At 37.2% G+C, this 13933-nt stretch overlaps 4 protein-coding genes across 7 annotated transcripts; 2 read left to right on the top strand and 2 right to left on the bottom strand.

Annotated features, from left to right (window-relative positions):
- Nucleotides 1–1985: 1985 nt before the first annotated feature.
- Nucleotides 1986–5866, top strand: LOC105167867 (protein INCREASED PETAL GROWTH ANISOTROPY 1). The gene is made up of 6 exons (XM_011087710.3): nucleotides 1986–3533; nucleotides 3875–4006; nucleotides 4111–4292; nucleotides 4385–4496; nucleotides 5399–5533; nucleotides 5633–5866. The coding sequence occupies exons 1-6, from the start codon at nucleotides 2235–2237 to the stop codon at nucleotides 5762–5764; spliced, it is 1992 nt and encodes a 663-aa protein (XP_011086012.2). The 5' UTR covers nucleotides 1986–2234; the 3' UTR covers nucleotides 5765–5866.
- Nucleotides 5867–6039: 173 nt separating this feature from the next.
- On the bottom strand, nucleotides 6040–7936 carry LOC105167868 (protein trichome birefringence-like 38). The gene is made up of 5 exons (XM_011087711.3): nucleotides 7653–7936; nucleotides 7383–7554; nucleotides 6880–7055; nucleotides 6454–6612; nucleotides 6040–6325 (listed from the first exon to the last, which is right to left on the bottom strand). Exons 1-5 carry the CDS (start codon nucleotides 7922–7924, stop codon nucleotides 6040–6042), a joined length of 1065 nt encoding a protein of 354 aa, XP_011086013.2. The 5' UTR covers nucleotides 7925–7936.
- A 1184-nt stretch (nucleotides 7937–9120) lies between these two features.
- Nucleotides 9121–10936, top strand: LOC105167866 (large ribosomal subunit protein bL34c). 4 transcript variants are annotated; one of them, XM_011087707.3, is made up of 3 exons: nucleotides 9121–9429; nucleotides 9586–9886; nucleotides 10797–10936. In XM_011087707.3, exons 1-2 carry the CDS (start codon nucleotides 9213–9215, stop codon nucleotides 9840–9842), a joined length of 474 nt encoding a protein of 157 aa, XP_011086009.2. In that variant the 5' UTR covers nucleotides 9121–9212; the 3' UTR covers nucleotides 9843–9886; nucleotides 10797–10936. The 4 variants fall into 4 exon arrangements, with proteins under 4 accessions (XP_011086009.2, XP_011086007.2, XP_011086010.2 ...); XM_011087705.3 differs by lacking the exon at nucleotides 10797–10936 and adding an exon at nucleotides 10516–10751; XM_011087708.3 differs by lacking the exon at nucleotides 10797–10936 and adding an exon at nucleotides 10505–10751.
- A 124-nt stretch (nucleotides 10937–11060) lies between these two features.
- On the bottom strand, nucleotides 11061–12372 carry LOC105167863 (senescence-specific cysteine protease SAG39-like). Its single transcript, XM_011087702.3, has 2 exons — nucleotides 11870–12372; nucleotides 11061–11787 (listed from the first exon to the last, which is right to left on the bottom strand). The coding sequence occupies exons 1-2, from the start codon at nucleotides 12303–12305 to the stop codon at nucleotides 11198–11200; spliced, it is 1026 nt and encodes a 341-aa protein (XP_011086004.1). The 5' UTR covers nucleotides 12306–12372; the 3' UTR covers nucleotides 11061–11197.
- Between the last annotated feature and the right edge of the window lie 1561 nt (nucleotides 12373–13933).

The raw sequence follows: 13933 nt of genomic DNA, 5'->3' as shown, positions 1-13933 counted from the left end.
TCATAAGTTGGTGCCTACTCTTCCTCACTACTCAATCAAAGTGATTCACAACTCTTTTTAATCAAAATCAATATAAAGTTGTCTAGGCAAAAGCCCGCAATGTATTATTCTTACATCTTAAGCAACTTTTTTCCTCTTTTTTAATTGGCCAACTTTGTTACATTACTTGATCCGATAAAATTGGATGTAATTATTTTATGAATTGCATACCATACTTTTTTTTCCCAGAAAAATGATGAACACCAATTGTATCATTGTTTTAGTGATCGAAAATATAATAAATATTTCAAAAAATAAAAAATCAAAGTAGACGTAAAATGTCTCATAATCTTGGTTCTTTAGTGAAGACAAGAACAAGTGTTTGTTGTATTTTAGTTAAATGTTGGTGTGGCAAATTAAGCACAAGTAAATAAATTCCTATGTATGTATGTTTGTACAGAGAGTTGGTGATGAGAAATAAACATGTAATAAGTGGGCAGCATTTCTTCCTTTTACAATGAATATTATTTGCCTTATAACGAAAGAAAAAAGTCAATTCAATTCAAACCAGTTACCCTCCGATACTAACCAATATATCGTGTGGGGATCAATTTCTCGTGACTGACAAGCCGACCGTTAGAAACACCTTTCAACTTTCCCAACTTTTATTGCTATTTCAATTATTTCTTTTTTCTTTCCTACAAATTCGATTTCTTACAACAAGAATCCAAAACTAAAGACAAAATTGAGAAGCCTTGCTCACCCAAGAAACCAGCGCGTGATTCAACCACTCCAGAATCATTCTCTTCAGTAATAAATTAAATTTTATTGTATTTTTATATATGATGTATGAATTAAATATAATTATCACTTTTAAGTATCCATCCCACCTCAATTATCTTCCTAAACTATTAAAATCTATAAAAATATCCCTGGTCTTTAATTTTTAAGTTTTAAAAGTCCATTTTACTTGTCGGGACCATGATGTATTTATATTAAACAAAACAAAAAATATAATAAATAAAATTCAACTTACCTTAGTAACTTCTTTGAATACAGTTGAAATGGTTAGTGATGGTATTAATTACTTTTGAAAATATTTTCTCTATTTTTATATAATATGAAAGAAATCAACTATTCACAAAATCATGTTCGATGTGGCATAGATTTTTATCATATGATGTCTTCTGTTATAATCTATTATATTATAAAGTAATTAATTGCTTTTCAAGAGTTTTTTTTATTAATCAAATTAAATCTACTTTATTCAATTTGAAAATTTTCCTGTAAATTGACATTTACACCCCGTAATCTATGGTTTGATTATATAAATCAATTATATTTTTTGGACAATTATATGTACACACATCCATATGAAACGTTAATATTGTTTATATAAATTATTTCTATTTTTTGAAAAAATATACAGACATCCCTAAAAAATATCTATACTATTACACAATTACCTTATTTTTGGATGATGAGATGATTTATGAAATTATACAAAAATATGTGGTAAATTACATTTATCATCCCGGGAGTTAGGTCAAATTATACAAACACCTCTTCTGTTTTATAAGATTACAACTACATTCCTTGAAGGGTGGTAGTGAAATATTTTTTAATGATATTTATGTAAGTTTTGTATTTGAATATCAGGTGTAATTATAATTGCAACTATAATTTTAAGGGATGTAATTGTAATTTTATAAAAATAGAGGATATTTTTTGTATATATTAACCTAATTTTAAAGGATGTCAATGTAATTTATGCTAGTTAAAATATAAGATATAATATAAAATAGTAGTAAACATATTTGAACTGTAATTTCATGCCTGTGATGAATTTGGCATAAAATGATTGTAGAATTGGATGTTTAAAGTGTGTAGTAGTGAGCGCGTGGAAGACTTGAAATTTAAATTTTCACCATAGATATTTTTCTAATTTTATCAAACTGGATCCGAGAAAAGAAGACCGTTCCTCGATATACTCGTTTAAAGTAGTCTCCTCTCTTGTCTTCCCCTCCCAGTCCCAGCCACAGCCACAGCCACAGCCACGGGCAGACCCCCACACACTCACTCTCACTCTCTTACCATAGAACAAAAACCCTTTCATAACAGTCAGAAAGACAGCGACCCATGTAGTGCCGTCCTTCTCTATCCTGATTTGAAACTGATAGCCAAATTCCAGAGAGAAAAAGGGTGGAGATTGGGTTGGGTTATCTTCAATTTTCAGGGACCAAAAAGCACCAACAATGGTTGCTGGCAAAGTAAAAACGGTAATGGGATTGCAAAAATCGCCTGCCAACACCAAGCCCAAGCCTGACTCCTCCCCGAAACCACCCTCATTGTCCACGCCCAGCTCAGCCAAGCAGCAGCAATCCCAGAAGGGATCCGGCGCCGCCTTCTCACGCTCATTCGGCGTTTATTTCCCACGGTCGTCCGCGCAAGTTCAGCCCCGCCCCCCGGACGTCACCGAGCTCATCCGCCTAGTTGAAGAATTGCGAGACAGAGAGTCACGATTGAAGACCGAGCTCTTGGAGCAGAAACTGCTAAAAGAGTCTGTTGCCATTCTGCCTGTTCTGGAGAACGAGATTTCGAACAAGGATTCGGAAATCGAACGCTCCAGAAAGAAGATCGTATGCTTGGAAGCGGAAAACGAGAGGCTCAGGCATGAGAATGAGTTTCTACACATGGAACTGTCTAAACAGAATCGCAAATATGAAGAGAAGATCAAATACATGCAGGCTGAGTTGTCTGATATTAAAAGAGCTGTTGCTGAGAGACAACAAGAGCAAGAGGAGGCGTCGTCCTCATCCACCACTCCTAAACTTATTGATGTAACAAATAATTACAAATCCAGCTTCACTACCAAGTCCTTGAGAAAATGCATGACTGAAAACAATATTGTGGGTAATTTTATCGAAAATGGAAGGTCTGTGCATGTGAAGAATGAAGCTCCGGTAAAGAAAGAGGAATTTATTGGTGTGTTGGAGAGCACTGAAAGGCCTAGACATTCTCGGTGCAATTCTGAAGAAATCCCAGCAGAGACTTCTGATGTGTTAATGGGGACAAGATCCCGCGCGCCACGTGTTCCTAAGCCGCCACCGAAGCCATCCGCCTCGCTTGTGTCATCGTCTTGTTCATCTTCTTCTTCATCTTTATCATCATCCCTCTCTTCCCCTTCTTGCTGTCCTTTATCTGATTCAGCAAACCGCGCATTGGCGGAGATTTCCAACATTCCGCCTCCACCACCGCCTCCTCCACCGTCAGCGAAAGTTGCGGCACCTCCTCCTCCTCCGCCACCTCCGCTTCAGTCAAAAACGGCAGGCCCACCCCCTCCGCCCCCTCCTCCTAAGGGGTCGAATCCAAGGCCTGCGCCGGCGAAGGTTAGGAGAGTTCCAGAGGTAGTTGAGTTTTACCACTCGCTAATGCGGAGAGATTCGAGCTGCCGGCGGGATTCCGGCGGTGGCACCTCCGATGCGCAAGCGGCTGGAGCTACAGCTAAGGATATGATCGGGGAAATTGAAAACCGTTCTGCACATTTACTGGCGGTAAGTTTTTCTGTTCCCCGTTTTGGTCTCCGTTTGAGGATTTATTTACTGTTATTGCCACCGAAGTTATACCACTCTGTCACTGACATTGACCGGTCCTGGCGTCTTTTCCCGGTACCCCTGCTGTGCTTTTTCTTGGAATTTTGCTAAGATAGTATATAAGACAGTGCTTAGATCCGAAATCCATGTTGGTAATGCACAAAATTGCAAAATTTGAATTGCACCATGTGGGCTTTTATTACAATTTATTACGACCTTTTGATTGTCCTTTTAATTCCCGGCCCTAAATTTGGTTCCAATTATTGTCTGATTTTAAACAATTTTGTTTTATTAAATTTCAGATTAAGACAGATGTAGAAACACAGGGTGATTTCATCAGGTCATTGATTAAGGAAGTTGAAGGTGCTGCTTTTACGGACATTGAAGATGTTGTCCTTTTTGTCAAATGGCTTGATGATGAGCTCTCCTACCTGGTACCATGTTTTCTGTACACAACATTTAATTACAACCAATAATTATTTATTTACTTTGATTTTCTTGCTTATAGTAATTAGAATTATTGTTTGTAATAATAAAGGTTGATGAGAGGGCAGTGTTGAAGCACTTTGATTGGCCGGAGCAGAAGGCGGATGCATTGAGAGAAGCTGCATTCGGATACTGTGATTTAAAGAAGCTGGAATCCGAAGCCTCGTCGTTCCGTGATGACCCCAGACAGCCTTGTGCGCCTGCACTCAAGAAAATGCAATCCTTGTTTGAAAAGTATGAATTTTGCCCGAACCAGTGAGCCGTATCTTAATTTTAGACTAACAATCACAGAACTTGAACTCACATTCTTGCATTGTTGGGGGCAGATTGGAGCATGGTGTTTATAATTTGTCAAGAATGAGAGAATCGGCTACAAAGCGGTATAAAGTATATCAAATCCCAATGAATTGGATGCTGGACACCGGTTATGTGAGCCAGGTAAAATCGATATTTTCATTACTTTATGGCCATCGGGCAGGCAGTAATTTCAGCGTTTATGATAGGAGTTTTTTCAGATCAGATATGTTGGATAAATATATAATAGTTGACTCGAGCTTGGATGAGATTCTTGTTAGGTAGGAGATTCGTTAAGGAGTCACCGATCGTGTGAAACTAATTAAAGGAAAGATTCGAGCAGACTAACAAGATTAACTATTGAACTCATTAGCTAGAATTGAGTGTGGGTGGTGTTTTTTTGTCCCTTCAGGTGATTTATTCAACTAAGAATAATTTTTGAGTGAACGTTTGCACGGGCGCAATTTTCAAGTGGCATACTAAATAAAAAAGGTAGCAAGATGACAAAAGGATTTGCATCCTCTTTTTTATATTGTCCACACCTGCATGATCACATGTGAAGTCTCAGATCTCTAAAATGTGGTTGCTTGTCTGCACTCGACTACTTTTTTATGTTGAAGCTGTTTTACTTGAGAATCTGATTCTTTCTTCATCTACACCTTACGATTTTCACTCCGACATTTGTTAATCTACTAAGATATTATGAAACTAATTAGTTCAACAGTCTCCTGACTCCTGCTCAACAACAGAAACGTGCAATCTTTCCTTGTGTTTTTCTTTTATCCTTAATTAGTTGAACAATGAATGTGTTTCCACGAACTGTCTTAACCTATACATATTTTAGGATGAGATTAGAACCAATTGTAGGGAACTACTGCTGTCAAAATGGCAGAAAATTCCAAAGGTTCTTCCTTGCCTATCCTCCTTACTTTCGGAAATACGGCTGACATGACTTGAGCTTAGTTTAGCATGTCGACGGTGAAGCTGTACAATTTTCTCACAAAGACTTGTTTTAGCAATAATGGTGTGGCCACCTTACTTTGTAGATCAAGCTGGCATCCGTCAAATTGGCCATGAAGTACATGAAGAGGGTATCAGCAGAGCTTGGAATAGTTGGTAGTGGCCCTGACGAAGAAGACCTTATTGTTCAAGGCGTCAAGTTTGCTTTCCGAGTACATCAGGTGAATAAACATCTTTAGGTTTTGAAGATCTGTTCTGCCCTTTTCCCCTTCATATTTAACTCTTCACAAACTTCGTTTACTTGATGTTGAATTTCTCAGTTTGCGGGTGGTTTCGATGTGGAAACTATGAGAGCGTTTCAAGAGCTGAGAGATAAAGCTCAATCTTGCAGCGCGCAATGCCAAAATCAGCATCAGCAGAAATTCGTTTGCAGGTCCTCTGCTTCATGCTAATCTGTAGCAAACTCAGCTCCAGAAATGTTTTGTAAAGACGGACGAAGATATATGTGAATACAGTTGGCGGCAGTAATTTTGCTCTCAAATTTATTTATTAAATTCAAAAAATAAAATATATATTGTGATAATGGATTGAGTCGAGTACTTAAAGATTATGTAGACATATCCTGCTGCTGCTTCATCTTTAATCCCGTTCTCAATATATCTCAAAGATCAATAATTCTTTTCTTGAAAACGTTCTGTTATTTCCTCCAACTAAAAATTCCTCCTCTTCAAATAAGTGCTGCATACAAAAGCTGGTTCCATGTATCAGGCAGTCCGGGGAGGCACCAATGGCTGCAGTCCAGACCGCTATGATCTCTACTATACTTGGAAGGGTGAGCGTCTTTCCGTAGCTGTGATAGGGTTGTGACATCAAGTAGACAAACTGGTTTCCTTAATGTACTCAAAACTTTGCTCACAATGACGGCTGCAGCTGGTGTCCTCGTTGGGTATGTGGATCCTTTAATCGGCTCTTGCTCTCCTAGACATGTCGATCTTGAGCCCCATTCTTGACCCCTATTATTTCAAATCAATGCTTGTATCATTCGTACGGCCACCTAGACTATATATCTGGTGCATTGTTGGATGATTGACATATACCGCAAAAAAATCATCAAGAAACAGAGTGTGTGGGAGATGAATACTTATAGTGAGTGGGAGAAATCCCCTGGAAGAAGACTTTAGTCTTAGAAGGATCAACATTTTGGTCGACCCATCTACCCCAAGTGGTCAAGCCCTTGGAAAATGCCTCCAGACGGTTCATATCTTTGGCTATGGTGGAACCATATTGCACCAAGTCCCAACTGCAATGAAGAGTCAGAAATAATATTAGTATTTAGTAGCAATGGTATAGTAATTTAGAAAAGTTTTGTTTGGATCTGGTTCGATCAAATCAATTGAATCACAGAGCAAGTGTCACTTTTTTTTTTTAAATTGTACACCAAACATATGATAAATATATTGTATTTGTCATGTGATTGATTCAGATTTGATCCAACCAAGTCCGGGCGAAAATGTCCCTACTAATTTATATTAGAATGGATTTGATAAAGAATAAATAAAAAACCCACTCTTGAGCTTTTCCGGTGTGTGTCCACCAGTGCCACGTGTTGAATATCAGCATGTCCATTCCTTTCCACGCATTTCCTTGTCGGATGGAGTCCAGTTTTAGGATTCGGCCTCTTGCTTCTTGGACTACATCGACCAAGTAATGCGTGGTATAAAGAAATACAGTCACTCCATAATCCTGTACGTACACCATCTGCTTCTGTTAGAAAAAATCTTTCTTTGTTTGTTTGAAAATTTTATTTCAATATTAATTACATTTTCTTTCCAGCCTATTTGATCGAAATTTGAGGCATCTTTGTTAGAAATTCTTACATGGACAGGACTTGATAAAGCTTATACATTTGTTGTGTAATTGATGTACAATTTAAGAAAAATTACGATAAACTACATAAAAAGTATGATATATTTGTTATATATTTGATTTGATTCGACTAAATTGAATTTTAATAAGAATTTTCCACCAGTGAAAACAGATGGATACCAGTGAACAAAAGGGTAAGCTGACCTGGAAAGTAATGTAAGAAATGGGGTTTCCCCTGACGAAGGAGGTGTTAGCCTTTGGAGCTGCAGCATGTAGCATGCAAACTAATGAATTCCACTGATTTAAACTCAACGAATCACCCACAAACATTATCTTCTTTCCCTTCCATCTCCTTAAAAAGTCCGCACCATCAAACCTATAGCCAAATAGATATCATGCATGGACACAAATGATCGAAGTTGATCAAGTTTGTGCAGTCGAATGTAAGTCGTACGTGTGTGTAGGCGCGCGCACCTAGGTAAGGTACAAGAGTCGGGCTTCCAAGTGTAATTGAGGTATAATTTATCAGGACGGCCATACTTTAGGCAGTCGAATTCAGAATTTATAAACGGGCAGCTTGAGGAGTCGTAGAGTGGATGTGAAGAAGAATCATATAACCATTGACCACGAAACAAGTTGCATCCACCTGCTACATCACTCACATTGTCGAATAATTCTGCATTTCCAACTGCACACACAAGGAAGACTATGAAAATGTTTGACAGGGCTTCATACTTAAATCCCATCCCCGTTGTTCAATGCAGAAAACTGGGATGGAGGATAATGTGAGTTGTACGTATTTATACAAGAAACAAGAAGAAAGTAAAAAATGGAGATTTTATGTTAATATTTTGCTAATTTTGACTCGATTTTGTTTTCTAATAATGTACTTAGCATCTTTTGTGAGTAATTGTTCGTATTTTGAATCTGATTTTGGTTTTCCAAATATAAATGGCTGTAATTGGATGCATAAATCTAGTTTGATGAACTCGAATTCATTCAGAAAATTTCTGTAATTTCTCTTTCAATGATCAATAAGATTTTTGCCTTACACACGAGAGGGTTTGCAGTCATGCTTGTTTGTATAATTTGGCTATGATGCTGGATTATTGCCTATTACTTCCTTAATTATGTAGCTACATTACTTTGAAAAAAATTGTTAATTTTTCCAGTTGATTCATACTCATAAATTGATGATTTTCTTGAAAAGCTCCTTGCTATTTTCACATGAAAAGCGTCCCACCACAACTATATGCTAGGGTTAATTATACTTATACCTCTTCTGAAAATATGAAATTAGATTTTCTCTCAAAATTTTAAAATTATACTTGTACCCCCTCAAAATTTCACCATTTACACTTAACCTCTTTTTGTTATAATTTGGATGAAAAATGATGCTGTTAGTACAAAAATTACATAAATTTTAAAATTTTACTCATTATTTAACATTCTCATGCAATAAAAAATATAATAATATTAACATCACTCCATATGTATATATTATATTTATTCCTTTATAAATACAAAAATGTATATGAAAATATTAAATAAGGGGCAAAATCGAAAATTTATATAAAAAAATTTTTTAGTTGACGTCAGCATTTTCCATCCAAACCATAACGAAATGGGTTAGATGTAAACAAAAAATTTTCAAAAGAATTATAAATATAGTTTTAAAATTTCTTTAAGAGAAAGTATAATTTTATATTTTTATAGATCCGTGTCCAAGTGTGATGAACTCTAAATATTCAGGATCAATTCCCTTGAAAAACGCTGATATAAATGACGGACCAAGTCTGAATTTTCAGTCTTAGTTCGGCCCAAATGAAGAACATTCCTCGAAAGCAGCAGCCCAACAAAACATTAGCGCCCAACCCAATCTTTCTTTCTTTTCCGCTGGAATCCCAAATAAGCCCACAAAAATGTGGATGCTCAGTCGTTTCTTCCCATTCTGCAAAGAACAAGATAAGGTTGCAGAGCAAAGACGCCTCAGGAGACATTCAAAACAGTCGACAAAAATAGAGAGCCAAGAAAATGGCGTGCTGTCTGTCAATGGGTACAATGGCGTGTTATAGGGGCAACTATTCGAATGGCCCGTCAGCTTCACTTTTACTTCTCACAGGTTCAAGAACAAGAACCTCTGTTTCGCTCAACGTGAAAACCAGTTCCCCAACCTCCTCTGGGATGCTACTTCACTGTGCTTTTACTTCCTCTTCTTCCCTTTCTTTCACTTCCGGCTCGTCATTTTCAGGTGGTTTATTCTTTCAGTTTATATCTTTTTGTTTTTTACTTGCTTTGTTAGTTTTAATTGAATGCTGGTCTCGGAAGCTGTGGCGTGGATTATCTGGTCTTATATTGATTAGCTGAGCATGATTCATTCAATCATTCTGTTGATTATTCTGTTCAGGATCATCATTCGGTCTGGACTTGAATTCCAGCACTGGGATGGTAGGCAGTAAAAGGCGTGGTTTAGTGGTGAGGGCAAAAAAATATGCTCTTTGTCAAACTAAGAGGAACAGATCAAGGAAGTCGCTTGCTCGAACACACGGCTTCCGTAAGCGTATGAGCACCACTAGAGGAAGAGCAGTCATTAATCGTCGTCGTGCCAAGGGACGATGGACTCTCTGCACTAAATCCAACCCCAACAGTGGGAAACGTGCTTGAGCCTTCCCTATTTTGACTCTCGGTATCAGTTAATGTACCTGAAGGTAATGCAAGAATCCATGATGGACTGCAATGTATTCTTTTTAAGTCTTTTAATGGTAATTCTGTTGAAGAAAACTGTTTCTTGATTCAATCCCAGTATTGCATTCCTTATCTTTCTTTCTATCGATGATGAGTAGGCTTGTTTAAATCTTTGTGTTGCTTGTATGTTGGTGTTATCTTGACAATGTTGATTTTTGATGGTTGCTATTACAATTTCTTCTGTCTTTACTGATGTTCATACGTATTAGCACATAACAGGTCTAGATTTTTAGACCCCTCCAATTAATTGGAGCAGGAGAGAAAATTCTGTAAACTTCGCTGTAATACTCCGCTGAAATTAAAACAGGAAATGTGATGCTGTAATACTCCGCTGACCTCAAATTCCAAGTATGCATAATAAGAGTTTATCAATCAAGTATTTACATGATAGATAGCCCATTTTATTCTTGTCTGTTAATATTACTTACTGAATCAAGAACATGAGGGAATGTGACCCTCAAGTAAGTAATCTGCCATGATAAAAAAATTCTATATACTATGCGCTTCTTCTGTTCTGAAGTTCATGAGAATGAATGATGCTCTTGCTATAGCCTTTCAACTAATTTCTGACACTTAAGAAGAATCTATGCAGTGGGATCGGAACATCCGTAGCTAGGCCACAAATACCTTCTTTGGCATCAATGTTCCTCCGCAATCTTATTCGTTCTCCCCAGTTTCGACTCCAAGAATCTTTGGATAGCCACAACTTATTCTTGTTTCTCAGGAAATTATACATGAATGTTATTTCTAATAGTTTTAGAATATGTACTACCACCATTTTTTGTAGACCTGTGCATTAGTTAATGAATCTGCTTATTCATTGCCAAACATTTGAATTTGCGGTAGACCTAATTTGCTTAAGTTGCTACACAGATATTCAGGTGGAGACTGCTGTGTTCTAGATCTTTGATTTATCCTTTTCCTGAGGCGACCCTTGATGATGTCTCATGTAGAATTCATGTATTACATCTCTTTAATCCTCTTGCAGTGTTATATATTGAAGTGCAGCCAAATAACTACCGTTTCACATAATTTTATGCAAACATCAGTGTTGAGCTGTCGGTGCCACAGATATCAGGGCCTGAAAGTATATAACGGGCTTTTCTATACAACAGCCTCTTTACAAGCAATTCCTGGAACAGGAAAGTAATTTACATATATATATATATATATCCACACACCTAATGCAAGGACAAGTAGACACACTTTACATAGAAACAGTACAATCGTACTAAGGGAGCTCTGTACAGCTTCCATCCGAGGTTTCAACAAGCTTAAGCTGTTGGATAAGAAGCTTGCATGGCAATGCCACAGAGGCCTTCTGGAGCATCAATATCCCTTTGCATTCTAATATATCCATTCTCTCCCCAGCTAGTTCCCCATGAATTCTTAACCAGCCAATACTTGGTTCCATCACTAGTTTTCCCATAGCCAACTGCGGTGACACCGTGGTCTAGCTCAGTTCCACAGTCTCCTGTGAAAACCCCACTTGAGTAGAACTGGAAGTCGGATCCACTAGCATCAATGGCCACAGATACTGGTTGGTTAGCCACAGCTTTCAGCAATGCAGGCTCACTGTTGGCCGGAACATCCTCGTACCCTGTAATCTTGGCAGCAGAAGATGATTCCTTCTTAGTGTTGCAGGTGCCGTCAACTCCCTCATATGGGTAATTCGATTCAGTTGTGATGCCACCATTACTGATAATGAACTCAAAAGCATTGTCCATAAGACCACCATTGCAGCCCTCATCTTCACTTGTGTCGCAATCAACAAGTTCTTGTTCAGATAACGAAATCAGTTTTCCAGTTGTAAGCTGGTTGATTCCTTCTGTTGCTGCAACAGCTGAAAATGCCCAGCAGCATCCTGTATAGTTGTTTCCGAAAAAGTCAGTGGTCTTTTTCTCCAGAAAAATTGAACTTCATTTAGAATAGCTTAATTCACTTACCACATTGACCCTGGTCCTTTACACCAGTGACAGCTCCTTTCTTTCTCCAGTCCATGCTGGCTGGAACTGCAGTAACATTTGCATACCTAAATGACGAAAACATAGATGATTTCGGGTAAGATCCCATTTTATATCCATTTCGAGATGCCTGAAATTCCTCGTTTGTCAGATCAGCGAATTTGTTTATGGCGAGTGTGTAAGGGCGAGCCCCAGCCTCATTAAATGACTCGATGTACTCCACATTTTCCTTGAATATTCTGAATCTCTTGGACTTCTCAGCGTCGTCTTTGTAGACACGTCCAAATTGTGCCATCCATTGCTCATGTTTCTCAATCATTGCTGCATCAGGCAGTGTGCGGGCTGTGGCCTGAGAACCCCACATTTCCAACACTAGTAATGCAGCAAAAACGAGCTTCCAATTAGGTGTCAAGGCCATTTTCTGATAGCTGAGTGCTCGAAGCAGGGTTTTTTATGTGTTAACTGAACTTTGATACAAAGAACTGCTATGCATCATTTAAGAATGCATGGGGTATTTATAGAGTCAGTGCATTCATTGTGAGAGATTGCCTTATACCTGTATTTCTATTTAGAATCTGGACATAACTAACGTCCATGACTCCCTGGAAAACCCGGCAAGTTATACACCACGGAACAAATTCAGAACTCAGTTTCGTGGACGCTCCGACGTTTCCTCGCACCATTTTGAATGGTGATTAATGCATGCTTAAACGACAGAACTTGAAGCAAGCATAATTTGAGAAGCGCTGTCGGACTTTCTGTGTCTCTTGCAGCAACATCTGCGTTTGCGTACAACATCAAGAACAAATGACGCAAATGCAAGAGATAAACTTTAGTAATTGTCTGAAAAACTTGTCCTTTTTGGAAGTTTTGAGATAAAAGACGCCAAAAGATGGTAGTTTGCCCCAAAAGCTAATTAGACAACTGACTACAACTTTTGTCTTATCCATAAAATAATATTTGCCTAAGAGACTGGAACCCCAAGTTCTTGGAGTTATCGTCCATCAGTAACCTCATTAATCGTTAACGGCATGAATAGCCCAGAAACAGTGCACCAAACCAATTAGCGAGAAGCACGCAGTCAATTTCCATTACAGTGCCTGTTTTCTGTGGCATTCCAATGTATATCTATTCTTTTAACATGTTGCATTACTAAGCCTGGAAACTGAGGAATACAGAAGACTATAATATCCTGTATTATTCACCCAAGTAACAATAATTAATGACAACAGGAAATTGGATGCTGTAGGACTCTACCGACCTCATATTCCAAGCATGTTTAAGAGTTCATCCATCAAGTATTCACACCATATAGACTGCCCATTTTTTCTTTTCTCGATAATATTGATTACTAAAGGAAGAACATCACTACTTTCAACTAACTGCTGTGTTTTGTATTCTAGATTTTTTATTTTCTAGTCCCAAATCCACCAGGTTGATATACCATGTGGAGTTTATATATATATATATCACATCTTTATCGTCCTTCCTATGTCAATACATTTTGAATTTCACACAAAGGACATCTATCATTTCACATATCTAGATGTCATTAATAAAATGCACGTGTGTTGTGGTTGTTAAACTTGTCTTTTTAATAGTTATACGTACTTTTTACGTGCATATAATAAATAATTTTTTATATTTTAAATTATATTACAAATAAGAGAAACATATAATCCGTACAATCCATTAATAAAAAGATATAAAGAAATAATTTATTAGTTAATGTAAATTTTAAAAAGTTGAACAAGTTAGTTATTTTATCATAAATGACAATTTTTTACTTCATAAGAAATTGATGTGGCGGTGTCATTAACCTCAGTTTGTGAGTGTGCAATGAATTTTCTTTTTATATATTAGTATAGATTAAATATTATTTCAATTCTTGTGACAAAAAACTATTAAATCGGCAATGATTTAATTTATTCAGACAATATTCAATTACTCACAATTAATAAGATTATTAATTATCATTAACTTCTTGCTTGAGGATTATTATTACCATTTTATCACACAACTTTACATAAATTTGTACTTGCACAT

Source organism: Sesamum indicum, linkage group LG8 (assembly GCF_026168435.1).
Source record: "Sesamum indicum cultivar Baizhima isolate 11 linkage group LG8, ASM2616843v1, whole genome shotgun sequence".
NCBI classification, from domain to species: domain Eukaryota; kingdom Viridiplantae; phylum Streptophyta; class Magnoliopsida; order Lamiales; family Pedaliaceae; genus Sesamum; species Sesamum indicum.
The sequence above is the reverse complement of the archived record's forward strand: the minus strand, read 5'-3'. Positions and strand labels throughout refer to the sequence as shown.